The 20,688-nt window shown below is 36.8% G+C and overlaps 1 protein-coding gene across 5 annotated transcripts in view; it reads right to left on the bottom strand.

Annotated features, from left to right (window-relative positions):
• SNAP91 (synaptosomal-associated protein, 91kDa) overlaps positions 1–20,688 on the bottom strand; it is a 214,858-nt gene that overhangs the window by 104,981 nt on the left and 89,189 nt on the right. For all 5 annotated transcript variants that reach the window (XM_006870651.1, XM_006870650.1, XM_006870653.1 and 2 more), the window contains one exon: positions 14,864–14,970. In XM_006870651.1, the coding sequence (XP_006870713.1) occupies positions 14,864–14,970 (107 nt within the window). The remainder of the gene's footprint in view (positions 1–14,863; positions 14,971–20,688) is intronic.

Raw genomic sequence — 20,688 nt, 5'->3', positions numbered from 1 at the left:
TGAGGATTTTTGTTTTCTTGACATTGAGATGTAATCCATATCGAAGGATGTGCTCTTTGATCTTCATAAGTAAATGTTTCAAGTCCTCTTCACTTCAGGGCTTTAGGATAGAGGAATGGAGACATGGATTGTAAGGGGAAAAAAGTGAATAATGTTCAAAAGATGCTTGGCTGTCTTTTGAATCTTGATTTCCCTTGCCTACCATTGTGAGACGCTTGGGGGGGGGGGGGCGGAGGGATAGCCAGAAACAATACAACAGAAAACATGTAAGCCCATCTTCAGCCTATAACTGGCTGGAATACCTTGAGGGAAGCTGGAAACTTCCCAGACCCAAATAGGGGGCGGGTGGGCCTATAAAGGCAAGAAGTGACTGGCTTACAAGCTTTCAAGAGGAAGCCAAGTTACAGACGGGGTAGGGGTAGGCAGAAACTCCACTGAATGATTTCCAATCTGTTGGGACTGGGCTGACGAAAGGAAATGGGGATAAGACTCTTGTGGTACAACAGTGAATACCTGCCACCAGGACTGACTGGGAGGAAATGTAGAGGCAGATTTTTTTTTTTTTTTTTTGGCAAAAGGAGGAGATTGATTGATTTTGCAGCCCAGGAGTGGAGGTCCCTGGGACCATCAAGCAAGAAGAGTGGAAAGTATGACCATACCCAGAGAGGCAGTGAGGCCAGGCATGGAGACAGAGATGATAGTGTGGACAGATGGAGTGGCTAGGGACACAGGTCTCAGGGAGGGAGTAGAGCTGTTTGCTGACATCTGGGGGGGTGGGGCAGGCCTGTGGGGTATATCCTTTGGTTATCTGATGATGCATGGAGGGGATTGTAATCATTGCAATGAAATGTAATATGATAGGTTGAATGTGAAGCTGAAATGGGGCAGAGGCAAATAATGATATATGCACAACCTTGGAAGAACAGGGCTCTGAGATACAGAGATGGAGACATGGTTGAAATGGGAAGAGGGGGAAAACAATGTTAAGATGCTTGGCTGTCTTTTGAATCTTGGTTTCCCTGGCATACCACTATAAAATAGACATTGGAGGGGGAGTGAAAGGAATAGCCAGAAATATCACCATAGAAAGCTTGTAAGTCTGTCTTCTGCCTATAACTGATTGGAATACCTAAAAGGGGGCTACAACATGCGCAGTGAAGGAGGTTTCCTGTGCAGTCTCTGCATTACATAAGACCATAGGTGGAATCCTGAACAGCATCCAGAATCTTCTGAGGGGAAATTTCCACTTGAAAGGACAAGCAGACCATCCTGGAGTGGCCAGAAGAACAGAAGGTACTTCTTGAAAGCCTGACAGGAAAAATACAAAACAATACAGGCAGATCGACTGATTACTACAAGAACAAACAAGTGGCTCACCCAGGAAACATCAAGGCAAGTGATCCAGTCTCCTCAGGGCAAACCTCCTTCTAAGACTAAGACCCAATGGGAATACATTCTCTGATTGGTGACCAAGTTCATCACTGATAAGGGGAAGTGATGGAAAAGCAGCAATGAAGCTGTGAGCTAAGCCCTACAATGTTTAATAGACTCCTGTGAACCCGGGTGAAGACCTGGTTGGTCAGCAGTGTGGCAAGACCTGGGGACTCTTGGGCCCAGAGTCAGTGACATAGCCACAGAGGACTAGAGTGGGGAGTGAAGCATCTAGTTGATAAGAAGAGAGGGCACATGCACACGTACAGCCACATTTGCAGATAATACCCACCTGACCTGGCTTCAATGGCTGGATGATCAGAGTTCAACCAGAAAAAAGAAGAGGAAAACAGAATAATCTGATATAATCTGATGAAATGACCTACACCTATGGAAGCTGTAGCTCACAGCGAGGATCATTCCCTCCCCCTCCACACATGGAGAGGACAGGGACGGGCAACTTGGATATTGGCTACGCCGAATGGGGCCGTGGGGGTGGGAGGCTATAGAGGCAAGAAGTGACTGGCTTACAAGCTTTCAAGAGGTAACCTAGATCCAGAGGGTGTGGAGCAAGGTAGAATCTCCACTGAGTAGTATCCAATCTGTCTAGGCGGGGCCGAGGAAAGGAGATATGATACAATGGTGAATAATTGTTATCAGGACTGATTGTAAGGGCTGGAAACGTAAAGGCAGATGTTTTGTAGCAAAGGGAGGAGAGGGATTAACTCTGCAGTCTAGGAGCGGAGATCTCTGGGACCATCGAGGGAGAAAAGCGGAGAACGGAACCCTACCCAGAGAAGCAGTGATGCCAGAGATGGAGGCAGAGACGATGACATGGAGAGATGGAGCAGCTGGGGACTTTGGACCCAGAGAGGAAGAGGGCCTGTGTGCTGATGACTTGGGGGGGGGGGGGCAGGACTGCAGGGTATACCATGTGGTTGCTGGATGATGCATGGAGGGATTGCAACTATGGCAAGGAAACGATCTACAATGGGATCATTGTGAAGCTAATGTTCTCCCATGTAAACTATCACATAACTCACAAAAAAGCATTAAAACAAGAAAAAATCAACAACATAAACAAAGCTCAGATGGAATACACAGAATCAAATTAACTACACCTGTGTGAAGAGATGATGGAGAAGCTCAATATTATCAGCTAAAAGATGGGGGACTGACTCTGAAACAGACCATATGCAAGTTCAGGCTGAAGATGAAGAAAATTAAACAAAGTCCATGAGAGTCAAAATGTAGCCTTGTAAATATTCCATCTGAATTATAGACCATCTCAAGATTTTACACATTGAACACTAATGACTGAAGACTGAAGATTTGTGTGATGACATCAAGAACATCACACATAAAGAAAGGAAAAGGTCATTAAAAATAAAGAAAGAAAAGACCAAAATTGATGTCAGAACAGACTCTGAAACTCACTCTCCAATATAGAGAAGCTAAAAGGATGAAGTGAAAGAGCAGGGCAGAAAATTTCAAAGCAATCTCAAAGAAGACAAAGTCCAGTATTATAATGGGCTGTGCACAGACTCGAAGTTAGAAAACCAAAAGGGAAGAATACACTCAAGCTGAAAGAAGTGCAAAAAAAATTCAAGGCTCAGGTTGCAATACTGAAAGATTCTATGGGCAAAACACTGAATGATTCAGGAAGTATCAAAAGAAGGTGGGATGAATACACAGTCACTATACAGGAAGGAAAAAAAAAAAAACGGTGATGCTCAATGATTCCAAGAGGTAGTGTATGATCAAGACTAGATGGTACTGAAGGAAGACGTTCTAGCTGCACTGAAGGCATTGGTGAAAAACAAGGTTTCAGGAGTTCATGGAAGACTGAAAATTTTCAACAAACTGATGTAGTGCTGAAGGTTTATGCCTTCATATTTGTTTATGCCAAGAAATTTGGAAGATAGCTAGCTACGTGGTCAATTAAGAAATCCATATTTATACCCATTCCAAAGAAAAGTAACTCAAATGGAATGTGAAAACCATTGAATAATATCATTATCACTTGCAAGTAATTTTTGTTGAAGATAATTCACAACCATTTGCAGTAGTACATGGACAGGGAACTGACAGAAACTCAAGTCAGTTTCAGAAGGATGTGGAACTAGGGATATCATTGCTGACATCAGATGAATCTTGGCTGAAATCAGAGAATTCTAGAAAGATGTTTACTTCTGCTTTATTGGTTATACAAAAGCATTCAACTGTGTAGATCATAACAAACTATGGATAACATTGCAAAGAATGGGTATGTTCGAACATTTATTTGTGCTCATAAGGGACTTGTGTATAGACCAACAGGCAGTTGTTCAAACAGAACAAGGGGATTTTGAATGATTTAAAATCAGGAGAGGTGTGTACCAGGGTTGTAACCTTTCACACATATTTATTTAATTTATAAATTGAGGAATATCATGAAATGCAAGAGGCTGTATTATATGAATAACATGGCATCAGGATTGGAGGAAGACTCATTAACAACCTGTGATATGCAGATGATACAACCTTGCTTGCAGGAAGTGAAGAGGACTCAAAAAACTTACTAATGAAAATCAAAGACCACAGTCTTCGGTACGGACTGCTCCTCAATGTAAAAACAAAACAAAAATCTTTACAACTGGACCAATAAGATAAATGATGAAAAGATTGAAGCCATCTAAGATTTAATTTTGCTAGGATCCGAAAACAACACTCACAGAAACAAGAGTTAGAACTCAAAAGATGTATTTCATTAGGAAAATTTAGCACAAAAGACGCTTTAAAGTGTTAATGGACAAAGATGCCATGGTATTTTCAGTCTCCTCAATAAATAAAGAAGGCCATAGAGAAATCAATGCATTTGAATTATAATGTTGGTGAAGAACATCAAAAGTACCATGAATTTTCAGGAGAACAAATAATTCTATCTTGGAAAAAGTACACCTGAATGCTCCTAAGAAGCAAGGATGTCAAAACCTCATATCTTCTTTTTTGGATGTGTTGTCAAGAGAGATCAGTTCCTGGGAAAGGACACTATGCTTGGTAAAGTGGAGGGTCAGGGTAAAAGTGGAAGATCCCCAACAAGATGGACTGATACAGTGGAAGCAATAATGAGTTCACGCATAATCATAATTATGAGTATGATGCAGGGCTGGAGAGTTCTTCGGTCTGTTGTGCACTGGGTAGATATTAGTCATAACTGACTTGACAGCACCTATCAACAACAACGAAGTCCATAGTTCATATTAGGGATTACAATTTATATAGTATAATCCTGAGTTCTGAAAAATCTATTATGTTATGTGCCTACCATATTGTTTAATTGCCCTACAAATGTCCTGTGCTCTATCTATGCATCCTCCTCCCTTTCCCTGAACCTCTGGCAACCAATGATCTTGTTTTGGTTTTTCCAGAATGTCATACATAATACAGGGTTCCATTCCGATGAGTGCATCGTAAGTTGGTTCTAACATGAATACTTCTCTCTATTTTAATGTTTTCATTATTATTGCTTTTTATTCTCAGTATTTTAATAAATCCTATCTTTATTTGCCTTTGGGGCTGGAATGAAAATAAAGCAACAAATTATGCACTGCAAATATATTACTAACTGTAAATAGTACACAAAAAAGGAAGGTCTTAAATGCAGTTTCTCTTAACTTGAATATGTCGTAAGTTGAAGAACTACCTGTAGTTGTAGTCATACAGTATGTTGCTTTTCAGACTGCATTTAAGGTCCTTCCATATCTTTCCATGGCTTGTGAGAGGCCAGGTAGGAGAAAGGCATTCCTGTGATTACAGCTGAAAGAAGGCTCTTGCTTTACAAGCACAATTATTTTGTAAGGTTTAAAAATCAATGGTGAAATATTTAATCACAAGAATTATCTGACCTTTTGCAACATTTACTATGAGTATCGTTTTTGCTCTTGTCCATTTTTCTATTCCTTTCCTTTCTCCATACAGCATATTTATAAAAATGCTGTCTTAGCATAGCCACGGAGGACTGGTGTGGAAAGTGAAGTGTCCAGTGGATAAGAAGAGAGGGCATATCCACAAGAGCACCCACACTTGCAGATAATACCCACTTGGCCTGGCCTCAGTGACTGGATGATCAGAGTGCAACCAGAAGAAGAAATACAAGGAAAAAAAGAGTAATCTGATAAAATTTGATGAACCTGACCTACACCTATGTATGCAGCAACTCAAAAGAGGGAACAAGTCTTTGGCTACCCAAAATGGGGGTGGGGGTGGGGGTTCAAAGGCAAGAAGTGACTGGCTTACAAGCTTTCAAGAGGGAACCCAGATCCAGAGGGTGTGGAGGAAGGTAGAATCTCCACTGAGTAGTATCCAATCTGCCTAGGCGGGACTGTGAAAGGAAATGCAGATAGGTCTCTTGTGATACATGGGTGATTAATTGTTACCAGGACTGATTGTGAAGGTTGTAAATATAAAAGTAGACATTTTGTAGCAAGGAGGGGAGTGATGAACTTTGCAGGCTAGGAGCAGAGGTCCCTGGAACCATGAAGGGAGAGCAGAGAGCAGGACCCTACCCAGAGAAGCAGCGATCCTTGAGATGAAGGCAGAGAAGATGATGATGTGGAGAGATGGAGCAGCTGGGGACCCAGGACCAGGGAGGGAGAGGGGCTGTGTGCTGACCAGGGGTTGGGGGTGGGGGCGGGATGAGCAGGCTTGTAGGATGTACCCTTTAGTTGATTGGTCATGCGTGGAGAGGATTGTAACCATGGCAATGAGACAATATATGAACATATGATAGGATGAATGTAAAACTAATGTTCTCCCATGTAAACTATCACATAATTCACAATAAAACTTTAAAAAAAAAAAAAAGCTGTCTTAGGTCCTTCTGATTAGATAGTAAATGAACTGCATTATCTTGTAAAAGGTCTCTGGATACACAATTTGCACTTGACTAGGACTCCAAAGGCTGGCAGTTCAAACACACACAAACTGATACTAAAGAAAGACTTGTGGCTCTGTGTCCATAATGACTATGGAAACCCTATTGGACAGTTCTATTGTGTAACGCGTGGGGTCACTCGGGGTGGGAATTGACTTGATACAATAAGTTTTTCTGGTATTATCCTAGAACAACTATTTGCATGAGGTTCTATATGGAGTCATAGAGGTCTTGTAGGGGGTTCAACCTGCACATTCATTCCTCTACTGTCAGAGAGATGATTCTCATAGACAAGTATATGAGTCACCATCATAATTCTTTGCATAGATCTTCTTCTTTACTTCTCTTAACCAAATTTTAGGATTCTAGCATAATTCACTGAAAAAAACCCTCATTGTTGTTGTTGTTAAGTGCTGTCAAGTCAGTGCTGTCGAGTCAGTACCCACTCATAGCTTTCCTACACACAACATAACAAAACACTGCACAGTCCTGCATCAACCTCACAATCATTGGTACATTGAGCTCATTGCTGCTGCCACTGTACCAAATGATGTCACTAGGGGTCTTTCTCTTTTTCGTTGACCCCCACTTTACCAAGCATGATGTCCTTCTTCAGGGACTGGTCCCTCCTGATAACATGTCCAAAGTATGAGAGACAAGTTTGGCCATCCTAGTTTATAAGAAGTTGTACTTCTTCCAACATAGATATGTTTGTTCTTTTGGCAGAACATGGTACTTTCAATATTCTCCTCCAATACCATAACTCAAATGCATCAATTTTCTATGACCTTCTCTATCCATTGTCCAAATCACACATGAGTATGAGAAAAAATCTCATACATATCTTTAACTTAGCACTTCAGTTGTGACATGGACTTTTAGAAAGTGAAGTTTTTTGCTGTTTGTTGGAGATCAACCACCATTGGGCCCTCTTTTCATTTTATTTTCATCTTTATTTAACCTTCAGAAGTCTACTGTTTCTCCATGGCTTTAGAATCTGTAGTTTAGATCTATATAAACTGTTTTGCTTAAAATGGAGTTTTTGAAGTTTCCCCCATTTTGTTTGTTGCTTTTGTTAATATCCAAGAAGTGGAAATGCTGGTATGTGCAGTCTAGTTCACCCTACAAACTCTCAAAATATATTTAAAAATAAGTAAAAACCCATTTATAGAAAAAGAGGTTAGAAAGAAAAAAATTAGTAGGAAATAAGTAAGCTATAACAGAATTGGTTTGTGGATAGAACAAATAGGAATGGATCTTTTCTTTTATTTCTACCATCCAGTATTTTGAAATGTTTCTACGTTGAACATGTATTACTTTTATATTCTACAACTCAAGAAAATTCATTAATCCCTACAATGATTGTTCTAGGTTTTAGGGATACATCAATGACGGCACTTTTATTCTGGAGACATAAAAGAAACATAGCAAACCTGTAACGGATATGATACACTTGAAGGTTATGGGTGTGGTGCTAGGATGCCAGTGATGGGGAAAGAGTAGAAGTCAGAGCCTGTAGCATCACGTACACTATAACAAGAATTGGATATTTATTCTGACCAAGATGGAAAATCACTGGAGGATTTTGAGCAGAGGAGTGACATGACCTGACTCATGTTTTGACTATTTCATTCAAGCTGCAACGATGAAATAAAATCTGTGGGAGCAGAGGAGCAAGCCAGGAGGCCAGTAAGAGATAATGAGTGGAAGTTCAGATGGGAAGAAAGGAAGCAGCAGTGGAAATGATGAGACGTATGGATGTATTTTGAAGGTATAGTCAATATGACCTTCTGACAGATTTAAGGTAGTATGTAAAAGAGAGAAATCAATATTAATTCAAGTAAAGCTAGACTTAATGACTAGAATGATGGAGCTATCATTAACTAAAAAGGAGAAAACTGCAGGTGGAGTCAGGATTTAAAAATGTTGGGGCTAAGTTACAGGGGTTGAGACTAACCAAGGGAAGGAAGATAGTTACTAGTGGATGTTTTAAGTTTTTATTAGATTTTTAAATAGGTTATTGTGGAAAATGTATACTATTCTTTAAATTAAGTGTTTTCAAATGTTTCTACTGGCAGAGAAAGTTTTAAGCTACACTGTGTGGTGCTATAGGAAAAATATTGAACTGCTAACCACAAGGTCTGCAGTTCAAAGTCACAAATCAGTTTTAGAAAACTCTATACAGGGTTACTATCAGTTGGAATTGACTCTAAGGCCCTTACCAACAACAACATGACAGAAAAAGAACACATCAGTTAGCATTCAAATGAAGCCTAAAGAGTAAAGGTCTATAAAGCCATCACCTCACCACACTTCAGATGCTTGTAGAATTCCTGTTCCATGAAGAAGATAGTAACATTTTTAAGAGTTATTTTGAATTTATGAAATTTTAATATGGAATGCTATTATGATATTTTTATAAAACAGTACATATTAATCTCTGCTTTAAGAAGATATCAGCTTCAATTTCTTTTTCAAGTAGACACAACCCTATTATTGAATTATTAAATCTAAGAACTAGAGAAGTGCAATTAAAAAAAAAAAGCATGAAAGCAAAACTGGAACACAAGGAAATTATTATGTTAATGGGATTATGCAGTACAACATAAAGGAAAATCACATGAAGGAATTAATCAAGATAGCACGGAGTATCAAAAACAAGACACTTTCAGTGAACAATAAAGACATATATAAACACAATCAGATCATAAGCTTCTTTAAGGCAAGGCCATCTCATTCTGCTCTATACCGTCAGCTTGCAGCACAGTGCCTTCACAGGAAAGGCATACACATGAGTGAAAGAATTTAACATAATTATGCAGATTTTCTTCATTTCTGATATAAAGTGATATACAAGTTGAAGAAGGTTAAAAACGGGCTATGTTGTTCACCATATCCCCTCATATTTTACTACTTGTTGTTGTTGTTAAGTGCCATTGAGTCAGTTCCAATCCATAGCGACCCTGTATAGGGTTTCCAAGGAGCAGCTGGTGAGCTTGAACCACTGACCTTGCAGTCTGGCGCATTAACGCATAACTGCTATCAAATATAGTACTGTTGTTGTGCTAAGTGCTTTAAATCTTTGCTGGAGCGGAAAGCCTCACCTTTCTCCCATGGGGTAACCAGTGGGCTCTAACTATGGACCTTGTGGTTCACAGTCCAGTGTTTAATTGTATAGAGCCACTGGGTTCTCCAGAAATAGTAATAGTTGAAGGAAACGTCATCTGCTTTGGTCAATTCCACAAATATATATATAGATATTTCAGCAACAGAACTGACAATTATATACTTTTAAAATATTTACAAGTGCTCAAGTGTTACCATTCAAATATTTCAAATTTATATCATGGGAAATTCACAGCTGCAACACATGGCTGCTGTCTATGAATGTGTGATAGTTAAGTAGGTTGAATAACTCTACTTGTAAAGAGTTTTGTGATGAAAAAGGGAAAATGTTCCTCAGAATAAAGAAGCATGATTGTCATTACATTTTAGTGTCTTAAAAATTGTAAACGTTTCCAAAAGTAAAATGAAAAACAAAAAAACACCTTGATGAAAAAAATACAATTGGATAACTAAATCCTGTTGCAGATCATTTTTAACAACCCCAACATTAGAATTATGTGACTGAATTGGTAAAGACATTCATGTTCAACTCAACAACAAAATCCATGAGTCCATAGTGAAACTAAAATAGAGAAAGCAAAAAAAAAAAAAAAAAAAAGTTGTGAGAAAGTTTATTTTTGTTTTATCTGACTTTGTTTTTACAGACAACAAAAAGTGGAAGGAAACACTGAATTATAAAATCATAATTTTGCAACCAGCCAGACATAATTGATCTAGGCAAGTCTCACTGATGGATGCTAAAATGATTAGATGAAAGGTTGTTGGAGAGCAAGAAATTCATATAGTCTCATCATATTACACCAGAGATAATTTACAACTCACAATGGAAAACGGTAACTTGACTTGGTGAAATCTGGCAGAAAATATCTACATTGAAATTTAATATCACCAATCATTGCAGATAATGATAATTTATGTTTCCCAAAGTAACACATGGAGTCCTGGTGTGATGCTATAAGAGCTAACCATGAGGTCAGCTATTCAAACCCACCAGCAGCTCTTTGGAACTCCTATACAGGGCTGCTATGAGTCAGAACTGATTTGACAACACTTAATAACAACAACAACAACAATGTAACACATAGGAAGCAGCACAGTTTCTATATAGAATTCTTACTGCAACATTTGACCTGAACATAATCATGAGGAATTATTCAGACAGATCTGGGACATTCTACCAATAAACTAGTTGAAAATATTTATGACCTGGTATGGTTCTGTGAGTTAATACGCTGGACTGCAAAGTCCTTTGAAACACAAGGTGTGTGGTTCAAGCTCACCAGCCCCTTCTCAGAAACCCTATACCGGGTCACTATGGGTCGGAACTGACTTGATGGCACTTAACAACAACAACAATATCCGATTACCACCACATGTCTATCAGTTTGTTGTATTGTGATGGCTTGTGAGGCTGTAAGCTATGCCACGAGTATTTAAAATATTAGCAGGGTCACCCATTGTAGACAGGTTTCAGCAGATTTATAGGCTAAGATAAACTAGGAAGGAGGACATATAGAACCATTTCTGCAAAAAATGGTCACTGAAAACCTTCTAAATAGCAGCAGAACATTGGAATAGTGCCAGAAGATGAGCCCCTCACATTGGAACCCACACAAAATACAATTGGGGAAGAATTGCCTTCTCAAAGTAGAGTTGACCTTGATGTGGACAGAGCAAAAGTTTTGGAGCCTTATTTGCTGATGTGGCATGACTCAACATATGAAGAAACATTCACTGAATGTACAAATTATGAATCAAGGAAAATTGGAATTCATCAAAAATTAAATAAAATGCATAAAAGATCAATGTCCTTGGTATTAGTGAGCTGAAATGGACTAGTATCGGTCATTTTTAATCAAACAATCATGGTCTACTATGCTGAGAATGACACATTGAAGAGGAACTATAAATCACATTTATTGTTAAAAAAATTTTCAAGCTCTATCCTGAAGCACAATGCTGTCAATGATAGGTTAATATTCATATATCTACAAGGAAGACCAGTTAATATGACTATTATTCAAATTTATGTACCAACCACTAATGCCAAAGATGGGGAAACTGAATATTTTTAATAACTTTTGCAGTCTGAAATTAATTAAGCATACAATCAAGATGCATTGATAATTACTGGTGATTGGAATGCAAAAGTTGGAAAAAAAGAAGGATCAGCAGTTTAAAAAATATGACCTTGGTAATAGAAACAACATTGGGCATCACATGATAGAATTTTGCAAAACTAATGATTTACGGAATCCTGATGTGGCACTGTAGGATCAACACTGGACTGCTAATCACAAGGTCGGGGGTTCAAACCCACCAGCCACTACTTGGAGACATTATGTAGGGTCGCTATGAGTCAGAACTGACTCAACTGCTACTAACAACAACAAATGACGTGTTCATTGCTAATTCCTTTTTTCAACAAAATAAACAGCAACTTATATACATGAACCTCACCATAAGGAATACAAAAGAATCAAAGCAACTATATCAATGGAAAAAGATGATGGAGAAACTCAATATCATCAGTCAGAACAAGGTCAGGGCCAACTGTGGAGAAGATCATCAATTGCTCATATAGAAGTTCAAGTAGAAGCTGAAGAAAAGTAAAATAAGCTCATGATCTAAAATACTACCTTGAGTATATTCCACCTGAATTTAAAGACCATGTCAATAATAGGTTTAACACATTGAACACTAATGACTATTACACAAGACATGTTGTGGAATGACAGCAAAGACATCATACATGAAGAACCCACAGGATCATTAAAAAGGCAAAAAAAGAAATAAAGAAAGAAAATACCAAAATGGATTTCAGAAGAGATTCTGAAACTTGCTCTAGAATGTAGGGAAGCTAAAGAAAATGAAGAAATAATTAAAAGGGTTGAACAGAAGATTTCAAAGGGCAGCTCTAGAAGAGGAAATAAAGTACTCTCATGAATGTACAAAGAATGGGAATTAGAAAACCAAAAGAAAAAAACATTCTCAGCATTTCTCCAGTTGAAAGAACTGAAGGAAAAACAATTCAAACCTCAAGTTGAGTCACAACATTGAAGGATTTTATTAGCAAACCAAGAATAATTTGGTTCTACTAAAGGGGAGAATATTTAGCACAACTGCCTATGAAACTATTTACAACCAACACTTCAGTTCAGTGTAAGAATCTACATACAGGAAGTTCAAGTTCACCAGCCACTCCTTGGAAACCCTATGTCATGTTATCCCTCTGGTTGGAAGATTTGAATGTTTCTGTAGAAATGATTCAGCTACCCTGCGTTTCTTATAATATGATAGACAACTTATTGTTAACATTTACCAAATAGCAAGATGTGTGTGCATCTGTATTTTAATAATGATATTCAAGATGTCCTTTATAGATTCTTTAGGCAAATGGTGCTAATCATATATAATATATACACATAAGCACAGCTTTGACAAAGAGAGAAAATTTTTGTACATTTATGTACAAAATATTCTAAATTAACCACAGCACTCAACACTGGCACTTAATTAATGTCCAAATTATGAATAATGCATCTAAATGTAAATGAAAACACAATTGGTATGATTATTTCATTGTGCTTTAATACTTATTCTATTGAAATATAATTTTCTAAATCAGTATCATTCTATAGAAAGCCTTAATTTTTTATTCAAATAAAAATACTTATTCAGCTAAATTTGTGTCACTCAAAAGCACACAAAGTGTCTGGATATCTTCTTCTCAACCATCTGAATTGGGTATGTGCTAACATTGGGTTATCAAGCAACTCAGGGGATTTTTTTAGAAGATGGAAAGCAGTAAGCTTTATCTGCAAAATAAAAGAAATTAACAAATAACTAATATACTCCTTTTCTCATGGATCCCTTAAAAGCCCAACCTTATGCTAGACAGAGAAAAATGTACACCACAGTCTGTCACATGTCCAATTTCTTATTTAGCTGATAAAATGGCGAATGTTAAAACTGGGAAGCATATGAACCAAAATATTAAGGAACACATACAGAAATAATTGCTTTGGGTGTTAGGCATAATGATCTTCTCAGAGAAATTATTTAAAATTTATCTGGAGTTCTGGTATGGCACTGTGGGATAATGCACTGGACTGCAAGGTCTGTTTGAATTGCAAAGTTGGTGGTTCAAGTTCACATGACGCTCCTTGGAAACCCTATCCAGGGTTGCTATGACTCGAAGATACTTAACAACAATGTTGATAATTATGATTAAACCAGAGGTAGACAGTATTTCAAATACGGTAAATAAATTCTGTGATTAGAAGCATTAAGGTAGCAGCAAAAGCCAAAATTTCAAGCAATTGTATTCCTTCCTAAAGATCACCAATACTGATCAATTATGAGGAAATACAGGAGAATGTACATTATTATACATGCAATTTATATATACTAATCTTTATCCCTTATTTACCATAGTATGTTAAAAAAAATCTTTATTCTGATTACATGTAGTATGGATTAAAGCTCAAATGTTAGCATTTTGTAATTATTTTGGTCTCAGAAGGTAAATGTGACAATTTATTCTTGTAAATAAATGAGCATAAGATAAATGCATGGACTAGAGCATTTTTTAAATTGTGTGTATAAAATGTTTATTCTTAGGGTACATTCTCACAAAAGCAAAAATAACAAAAATATGCATGAATGTCCCACAGCCACACTGAATGCTTTGCTGTTGAGTCTCAGAATCTTTTTCAAACAACACTACAATCAGCCCTTAGCAATCAGGTGATATGTAAGATTAAGTCCCATTTGTCATCCTGCCAAATGACTACAATAACAACACCATCATCCCAACATTAGTATGAATTAAAAAACGGATTTAGAAAGAGAAAAACACTAACTTACAGATAAACTCAGGAACACTAACTACAGCTACACAGTTATTGTTATTAAGTATAAAGGAATATTCTTAAGATAGAATATGCAAGCTTTATAGAATAAATAATACTTAATGTTTTATTCTTTCATTAAAAAATTAAGGAAGAATGGATTTTATGACTTTCATACTAAAGATAATAAAAAAACTTTTGAAAAGATAAATACATATGTGGTTCAATTAAAAAAAGGAGCACTTTCTTATCAAGATAGCTATTAAGTAGGATGAAGGAACAGAATGCTTAGTTTTGTGTATAACGAGAAGTAAATGAGCTCATTAGCCACAAAACTTTCTTCTGAATGCAGAATGATCATCTGACTGGAATTAAGAGCAAAGGCAACAGCTCTAAGTGAGAAATTGGATGAGATGGCTTCTAAGGTCACTTCCAACCCTATCATACTCTGTGGAATATGTCTTGTAGGTTGTAAATTCTTGTACATGAAGCTCATATTTTAAGCATGATTTTCCCAGCAAAGCTTAACATTACTTACCTCTGCAACTTTGAGAAATTCAGACACTCGTGTCATTCTAGTTAGAAATCGTTTATATATTTCTAGTGCATCTTTACATTGTCCCTTCTTCATTTCAAAGAACTTTTCTAGAAAAGATAAAGAAATAAGCAATTTGAAAATCAGGGGTATCTTGTCCAATTTTAAGATTATTATTTTAAAAACCCAAACACTGTCAGTTTGTTATACTACGGTGGCGTGTATGCTGCTGTAATGCTGGAAGCTATGTTATCAGTATTTTAAATACCAGCAGGGTCATCCATGGTGGACAGATTTTAGCTGAATTTCCAGACTAAGGCAGACTATGAAGAAGGATAGACGGATCACTTCTGAAAGGTCAGTCACAGAAAACCTTATGAGTAGCAGTGAAACAGTGATATGGTGCCAGAAGATGAGTCCCTTAGATTGGAAGGTACTCTAAATAATACTGGTGAAGAGTGGCCTCCTCAATGACTAAAATGTGGATGGACCAAAGCTTTCGGGACCTTCGTTTGCTTATGGGGCACAAATTAAAATGAGAAGAAATAGCTCCAAGCATCCTTTAATAACTGGAATGCTCAATGGATGAATCTAGGAAAATTGGAAATCATAAAAAACTAAATGGAATATATAAAGATTTCTATCCTAGGCATTAGTGAGCGGAAATGGACTGGTTTAAGCCATGTGGGTCAGACAGTCATGTCAGAATGACCAATTCACGAGGAATGGCATCACATTCACTGTCAAAAACAGTATTTCAAGATCTATCTTTAAGTACAATCCTGTCTATGGTAGGATAATATCCATACACCTACAAGGAAGACCAGTTAATACCACTATTACTCAAGTTTAAGTACCAACCACTAAAGCCAATAATGAAGAATTCAGAGAATTTTACCAAATTCTTAGTCTGAAATTAATCAAACATGTAATCAAGATGCATTGATCATTACTGGTGATTGTAATGCAAAAGCTGGAAACAAACAAGGATTGCTAATTGGTAAGTAGTGGCCTTGGTTATAGAAAGAAACTGGAGATCATATGATAGAATTTTGCAAGACTGATGATGTATTCATTGCATGTACCTTTTTCAGCAACATAAACCGTGACTACATATGTGGATTTCACCAGATGGAATACACAGGAATCAAAACTGAATACATTTGTAGGAAGAGGTGATTGAGAAACTGAGCATCATTGCCCAAAGCAAGTCCAGTGATTGACTGTGGAAAAGACCATCAATTTCTCATATTCAAGTTCAGGCTGAAGCTGAAGAAAATTAAAACAAATCATTAAGAGCCAAAATATGATTTAAGAACAGCCCACTTGAATTTAGAGACTATCACAAGAACAGATTTGATGTATTAGACACTAATGATCAAAGACCAAAAGAGTTGATAACTTCAAGAACGTCATACATGAAGAAAGCAAAAAGATTATTAAAAAGACAGGAAAGAAAGAAAAGACCAAAACTAGATGTCACAAGAGACTCTGATACTTGCTCTTGAGCATACAGAAGCTAAAGCAACTGGAAGAAATGAAGTAAAAGAGCTGAATAAAACATTTCAAAGGGCACCTTGAGAAGGCTAAGTAAATTATTATAATGAAATGTGTAAAGACCTGGAGTCAGAAAACTGAAAGGGTACAACATACTCAACATTTTCTCAAGCTAAAAAACTGAAGAAAAATTCAAACCTCAATTATAGTATTGAAGGATTCTATGGGTGAAATATTGAATGATGCATAAGGCATCAAAAGAAGATGAAAGGAATACACAGTCACTACATGAAAAAGAATTGGTTAATGCTCAACCATTTCAAGAGGTAACATATGATCAAGAACCAATGGCACTAAAGAGAAATTCCAAGCTGCAGTTAAGGCATTGACAAAAAGCCAGATTCCAGTGACTGAAGGATGCAAAGCGAAAAGTTTCAACAAATTGTTACAGTGATTGAGTCACTCATCTATGCCAAGAAATGTGAAATATAGTTGGTCAACTGAATGGTAGAGACCAGTATTTGTGCCCATTTCAAAGAAAAGTGAGCCAGCTGAACGTGGAAGTTATTTAACAATATCATTATCATCACATGCAAGTAAAATTTTGCAGCAGATAATTCAAAAACAGTTGCAGTAGTACACTGACAGGAAGCTACCAGAAACTCAAGCTGGATTCAGAAGAGGACATGGAATGAGGGATATCATTGCTGACATCAGATAGATGTGAGAATACTGGAAAGATGTTTACTTGTATCTTATCGATTATGCAAAGGCATTCAAATGTGTGGACCACAACAAACTATGGATAATGTTAAGAATTAATTTCAGAACACTGTGCTCACCAAGAACCTATACATGGACCATGAGGCAATGGTTTGTACAGCCTGTTGAACCATGTTGAATGGTTAAAAGTAAGGAAAGGTGTGCATCAAGATTATATGCTTTCACCATACTTATTCAATCTATATGCTAAAGAAATTATCTGAGAAGTTGGATTATATGAAGAACAGCTTGGCATCAGAATTGGAAGAAGACTCAATAACAACTTGAAATATGCAGATGGTACAACCTTGTTTGCAGGAAGTGAAAAGGACTTGAAACACTTTCTGATGAAGATCAGAGACTACAGCCTTCAGTATGGATTGCAACTCAATGTAAAGAAAATGAAAATCCTCATGACCAGACCAATACATAATATCATGATATACAAAGAAAAGACTGAAGTTGTCAAAACTTTGTTTTTCTTGGATCCACAATCAACGCTCTTGGAAACAGTAATCAAGAAATCCAGGAGACTGATGTATCACATTAGGAAAATCTGCTTCAAAAGTGTAAAAGAGCAAAGATGTCACTTTGAGGAATAAGATGTATTGGATCCAAGCCATGGTATTTTCAATGACCTTATATGCAAGTGAATGTTGGACAATGAATGAAGACAGTAAAAGAATAGATGTATTTGAATTATGGTGTTGGGAAAGAATATTGAAAGTACCATGGACTACCAGAAGAACCAACAAATCTTGTTTTAAAAGAAGTATGACTGGATTGCTCCTTAGGAGAAATGATGGTGGTACTTTATGTAATTGGACATGTTGTCAGGAAGGAGCAGTCCCTGGAGAAGGACATCAGATTTAGTAAAGAGGAGAGTCAGTGAAATAGAGGCAGACTCCCAATTAGCTGGATTGATACAGTGGCAGCAATCTTGTACACAAACATAATAACAGTTATGAGGATGGCACATGATAGTACAGTGTTCCATTCTGTTGTGTATACGGTTGCTATTACTCAGAAAAAAATGTGATGGCATCTAACAATGTGAAAACCTACTGTGTGAACCAAAACGCTTCGTGGTAAAGCCTGTGTTGTTGTTAAGTGTCGCTGAGTTGGTTCCGACTCATAGTGACCCTCTATAGGATTTCCAATGAACAGCTTGTGAGTTTGAACCAGCAACTTTGCAAATGAAAATGACCTTTCAGTCCAGTGGTAATCTTACGGAACCACATCAGAACTATATTAGGTATTAAAACACCTAAACAAAGGAGACGTGTATACATTAAGGAAGGTGATATGTTCTAAAATGATGATGTTTCATGTTAACAAAGTTTAAATACTAAAAAATAGAATTAAAATAGAGTATATGAATTCACACACAGGTTAAATTTATGAGCCATATATCCCAGTATTCTACTTTCAAAAAATAGTAGTAAATTCTTCCAGAAAATTATCCCAAAAATCTTAACTGCATTCTACATCATCTTTTTTTCTTAGTAGACTACTAGTGGTGGTAGTGGTTATGTGCCATGGAGTCGGTTCTGACTCATAGCAACCCCACATAGGGTTCCGAGGCTGTAAATCTTTAAGGGAGTAGAAAGCCTCATCTTCCTCCCACAGAACAGCTGATAGTTTCAAACTGATGACCTTGAGGTTAGCAGCCTGACTCATAACCACTATGGTATCAGAGTTTCTTTACTAGACTATTACAGGCCAATACTTTTAATATTATGAATCAATAATCTATAACCTTCCTGAATTAAAGAATTCTTTAAACTTTCTACATTCAATATAAATTGATACTTTTATTTGTCATAAAGTATTTCATTATTGATCACATTATAAAGTGTCTTTTAGTTATAAAGGAGTTGTTGTTAAGAACCGTAGAGTTGGTTCCAACTCAAAGCAATCCTGCCTAGGATTTCAGTTAAAGACAAAACAAAAAAAATTGGCTTGCAAAATCCTTCCGATTTGTAATCTATAATCGTATCCTGTTTCTAAAACTTTAGCTTTTTAGACAGAGGAACAGAAGATCAATTTGCTCTTCTCTTTTGCACTCCCAAGACACAGAATTCAGTCTCAAAGGTACTATATAGCTTTGTTATAATTGCAACATGAGAATGTGTTTCTGTAATACATGCTTTAAAGAAAACTAGCATTTCACTGGTGTTTTTGTTGGTCTTCATCAGTTATTCATCAATTCATTTAGTTAATAGTATTAACATTGCAAATGGAGACACAGTAGGCCAGTGTCTACAGCGGCTTCCAGGTAACTCTGCACCCTAACTGACAACCCAGCATCTTCTTTAATTTCATTATATTTGCACATGATTAAACAAATGCTATTTTACATTCTCTTATACTTGAAAGTTCTTGATTTCATTCAGCATGCAATTTTACTTACTCAAAGCATTTTTTTCTCAACAAAGATTTAATAATATATAATTACACAAAGAACTAATTATCAAGGGCAGCTACTCATTACCTTCTGTTGACAGTCTTCTGGTAAGTTTACTTTTAACATAGACCTCCCCTGTAGAGTACCCAAGGGAAGCAAAAAGTTCAGGAAAATAAGTCATACTTTTTCCTTCTTGATAAGATTTGAGAGAGAAGTTAATTTTTTAAACAATGGCAAAAAAATCCAAGGAGTTTTTCTTTATTCACTTTTTATCCTGTCTTCTATTATCATGGTACTATGAAGAAACAACTGTTCTTTAGTTTAAAAATTTGAAAACAAAAACTTGCTCTGTATAATAGAATTTTGTTTCTTTTTAAATAATCTTCATATAAACAATTTCTTCCAAATGGCTAAAGTACTTCTTTTACTATATTATTAAGGTTTATTTTTGCATGCCAGATCTTCAAGAATAATGCAAAAAGTGGAATAAAACTGAATAATTTCAATTGAACAGATGCATCAAAAATTTAAGACATTTTTCTCTCTCCTCCTCTAGATTATTTTTTATTAAACTTTTTTCTGGATTCTTTAAAAATTGTTATGGTAATTTAGAGTTCAAGAGAAGACATTCAAATAATTATAACTTTAGATTGTTGTTGTTGTTGTTAAGTGTCATAGCATTAGTTCCAACCCATACAAGGGTAATGACACAGAGCACTATTTTACTGATAAATGCAAAGCTGTGGGGTCCCCTTGTCCTATGTCCCTCAGAGACCAGAGAAGGACCCAGATAAATTAATATTTTTACTGTAGAGTATGAGTCTCCTGAAAATCAGCTTCTCCACATCTCTTTTATACTAGAAATAACATGACTACCTGCAAAGCTTTCACAAATTCCCCTTATCATGTTAGTATTAACCTTCAGAGAACAGTTGCTCTAGGAGAGATGGGGGAAAAAATGGAAGAAATCTCCACCAAATGATAAATCTCACAAATGATAAACAGAGATAAACTAAGACTTTCCATGTGAACTATTACTAATGCCCATTAGCGTAGTGGTTACGAATCGGGATGCGAACCTTAAGGTCAGCGGTTCGAAACTACCAGCCGCTCCGCGGGAGAAAGATGAGGCTTTCTACTCCCGTAAAGATTTACACCCTCG

The sequence above is a fragment of the Chrysochloris asiatica genome, unplaced genomic scaffold, assembly GCF_000296735.1.
Source record: "Chrysochloris asiatica unplaced genomic scaffold, ChrAsi1.0 scaffold00146, whole genome shotgun sequence".
NCBI lineage: Eukaryota > Metazoa > Chordata > Mammalia > Afrosoricida > Chrysochloridae > Chrysochloris > Chrysochloris asiatica.
Note: the sequence above shows the minus strand (reverse complement) of the source record. Positions and strands in the feature narration are given on the sequence as shown.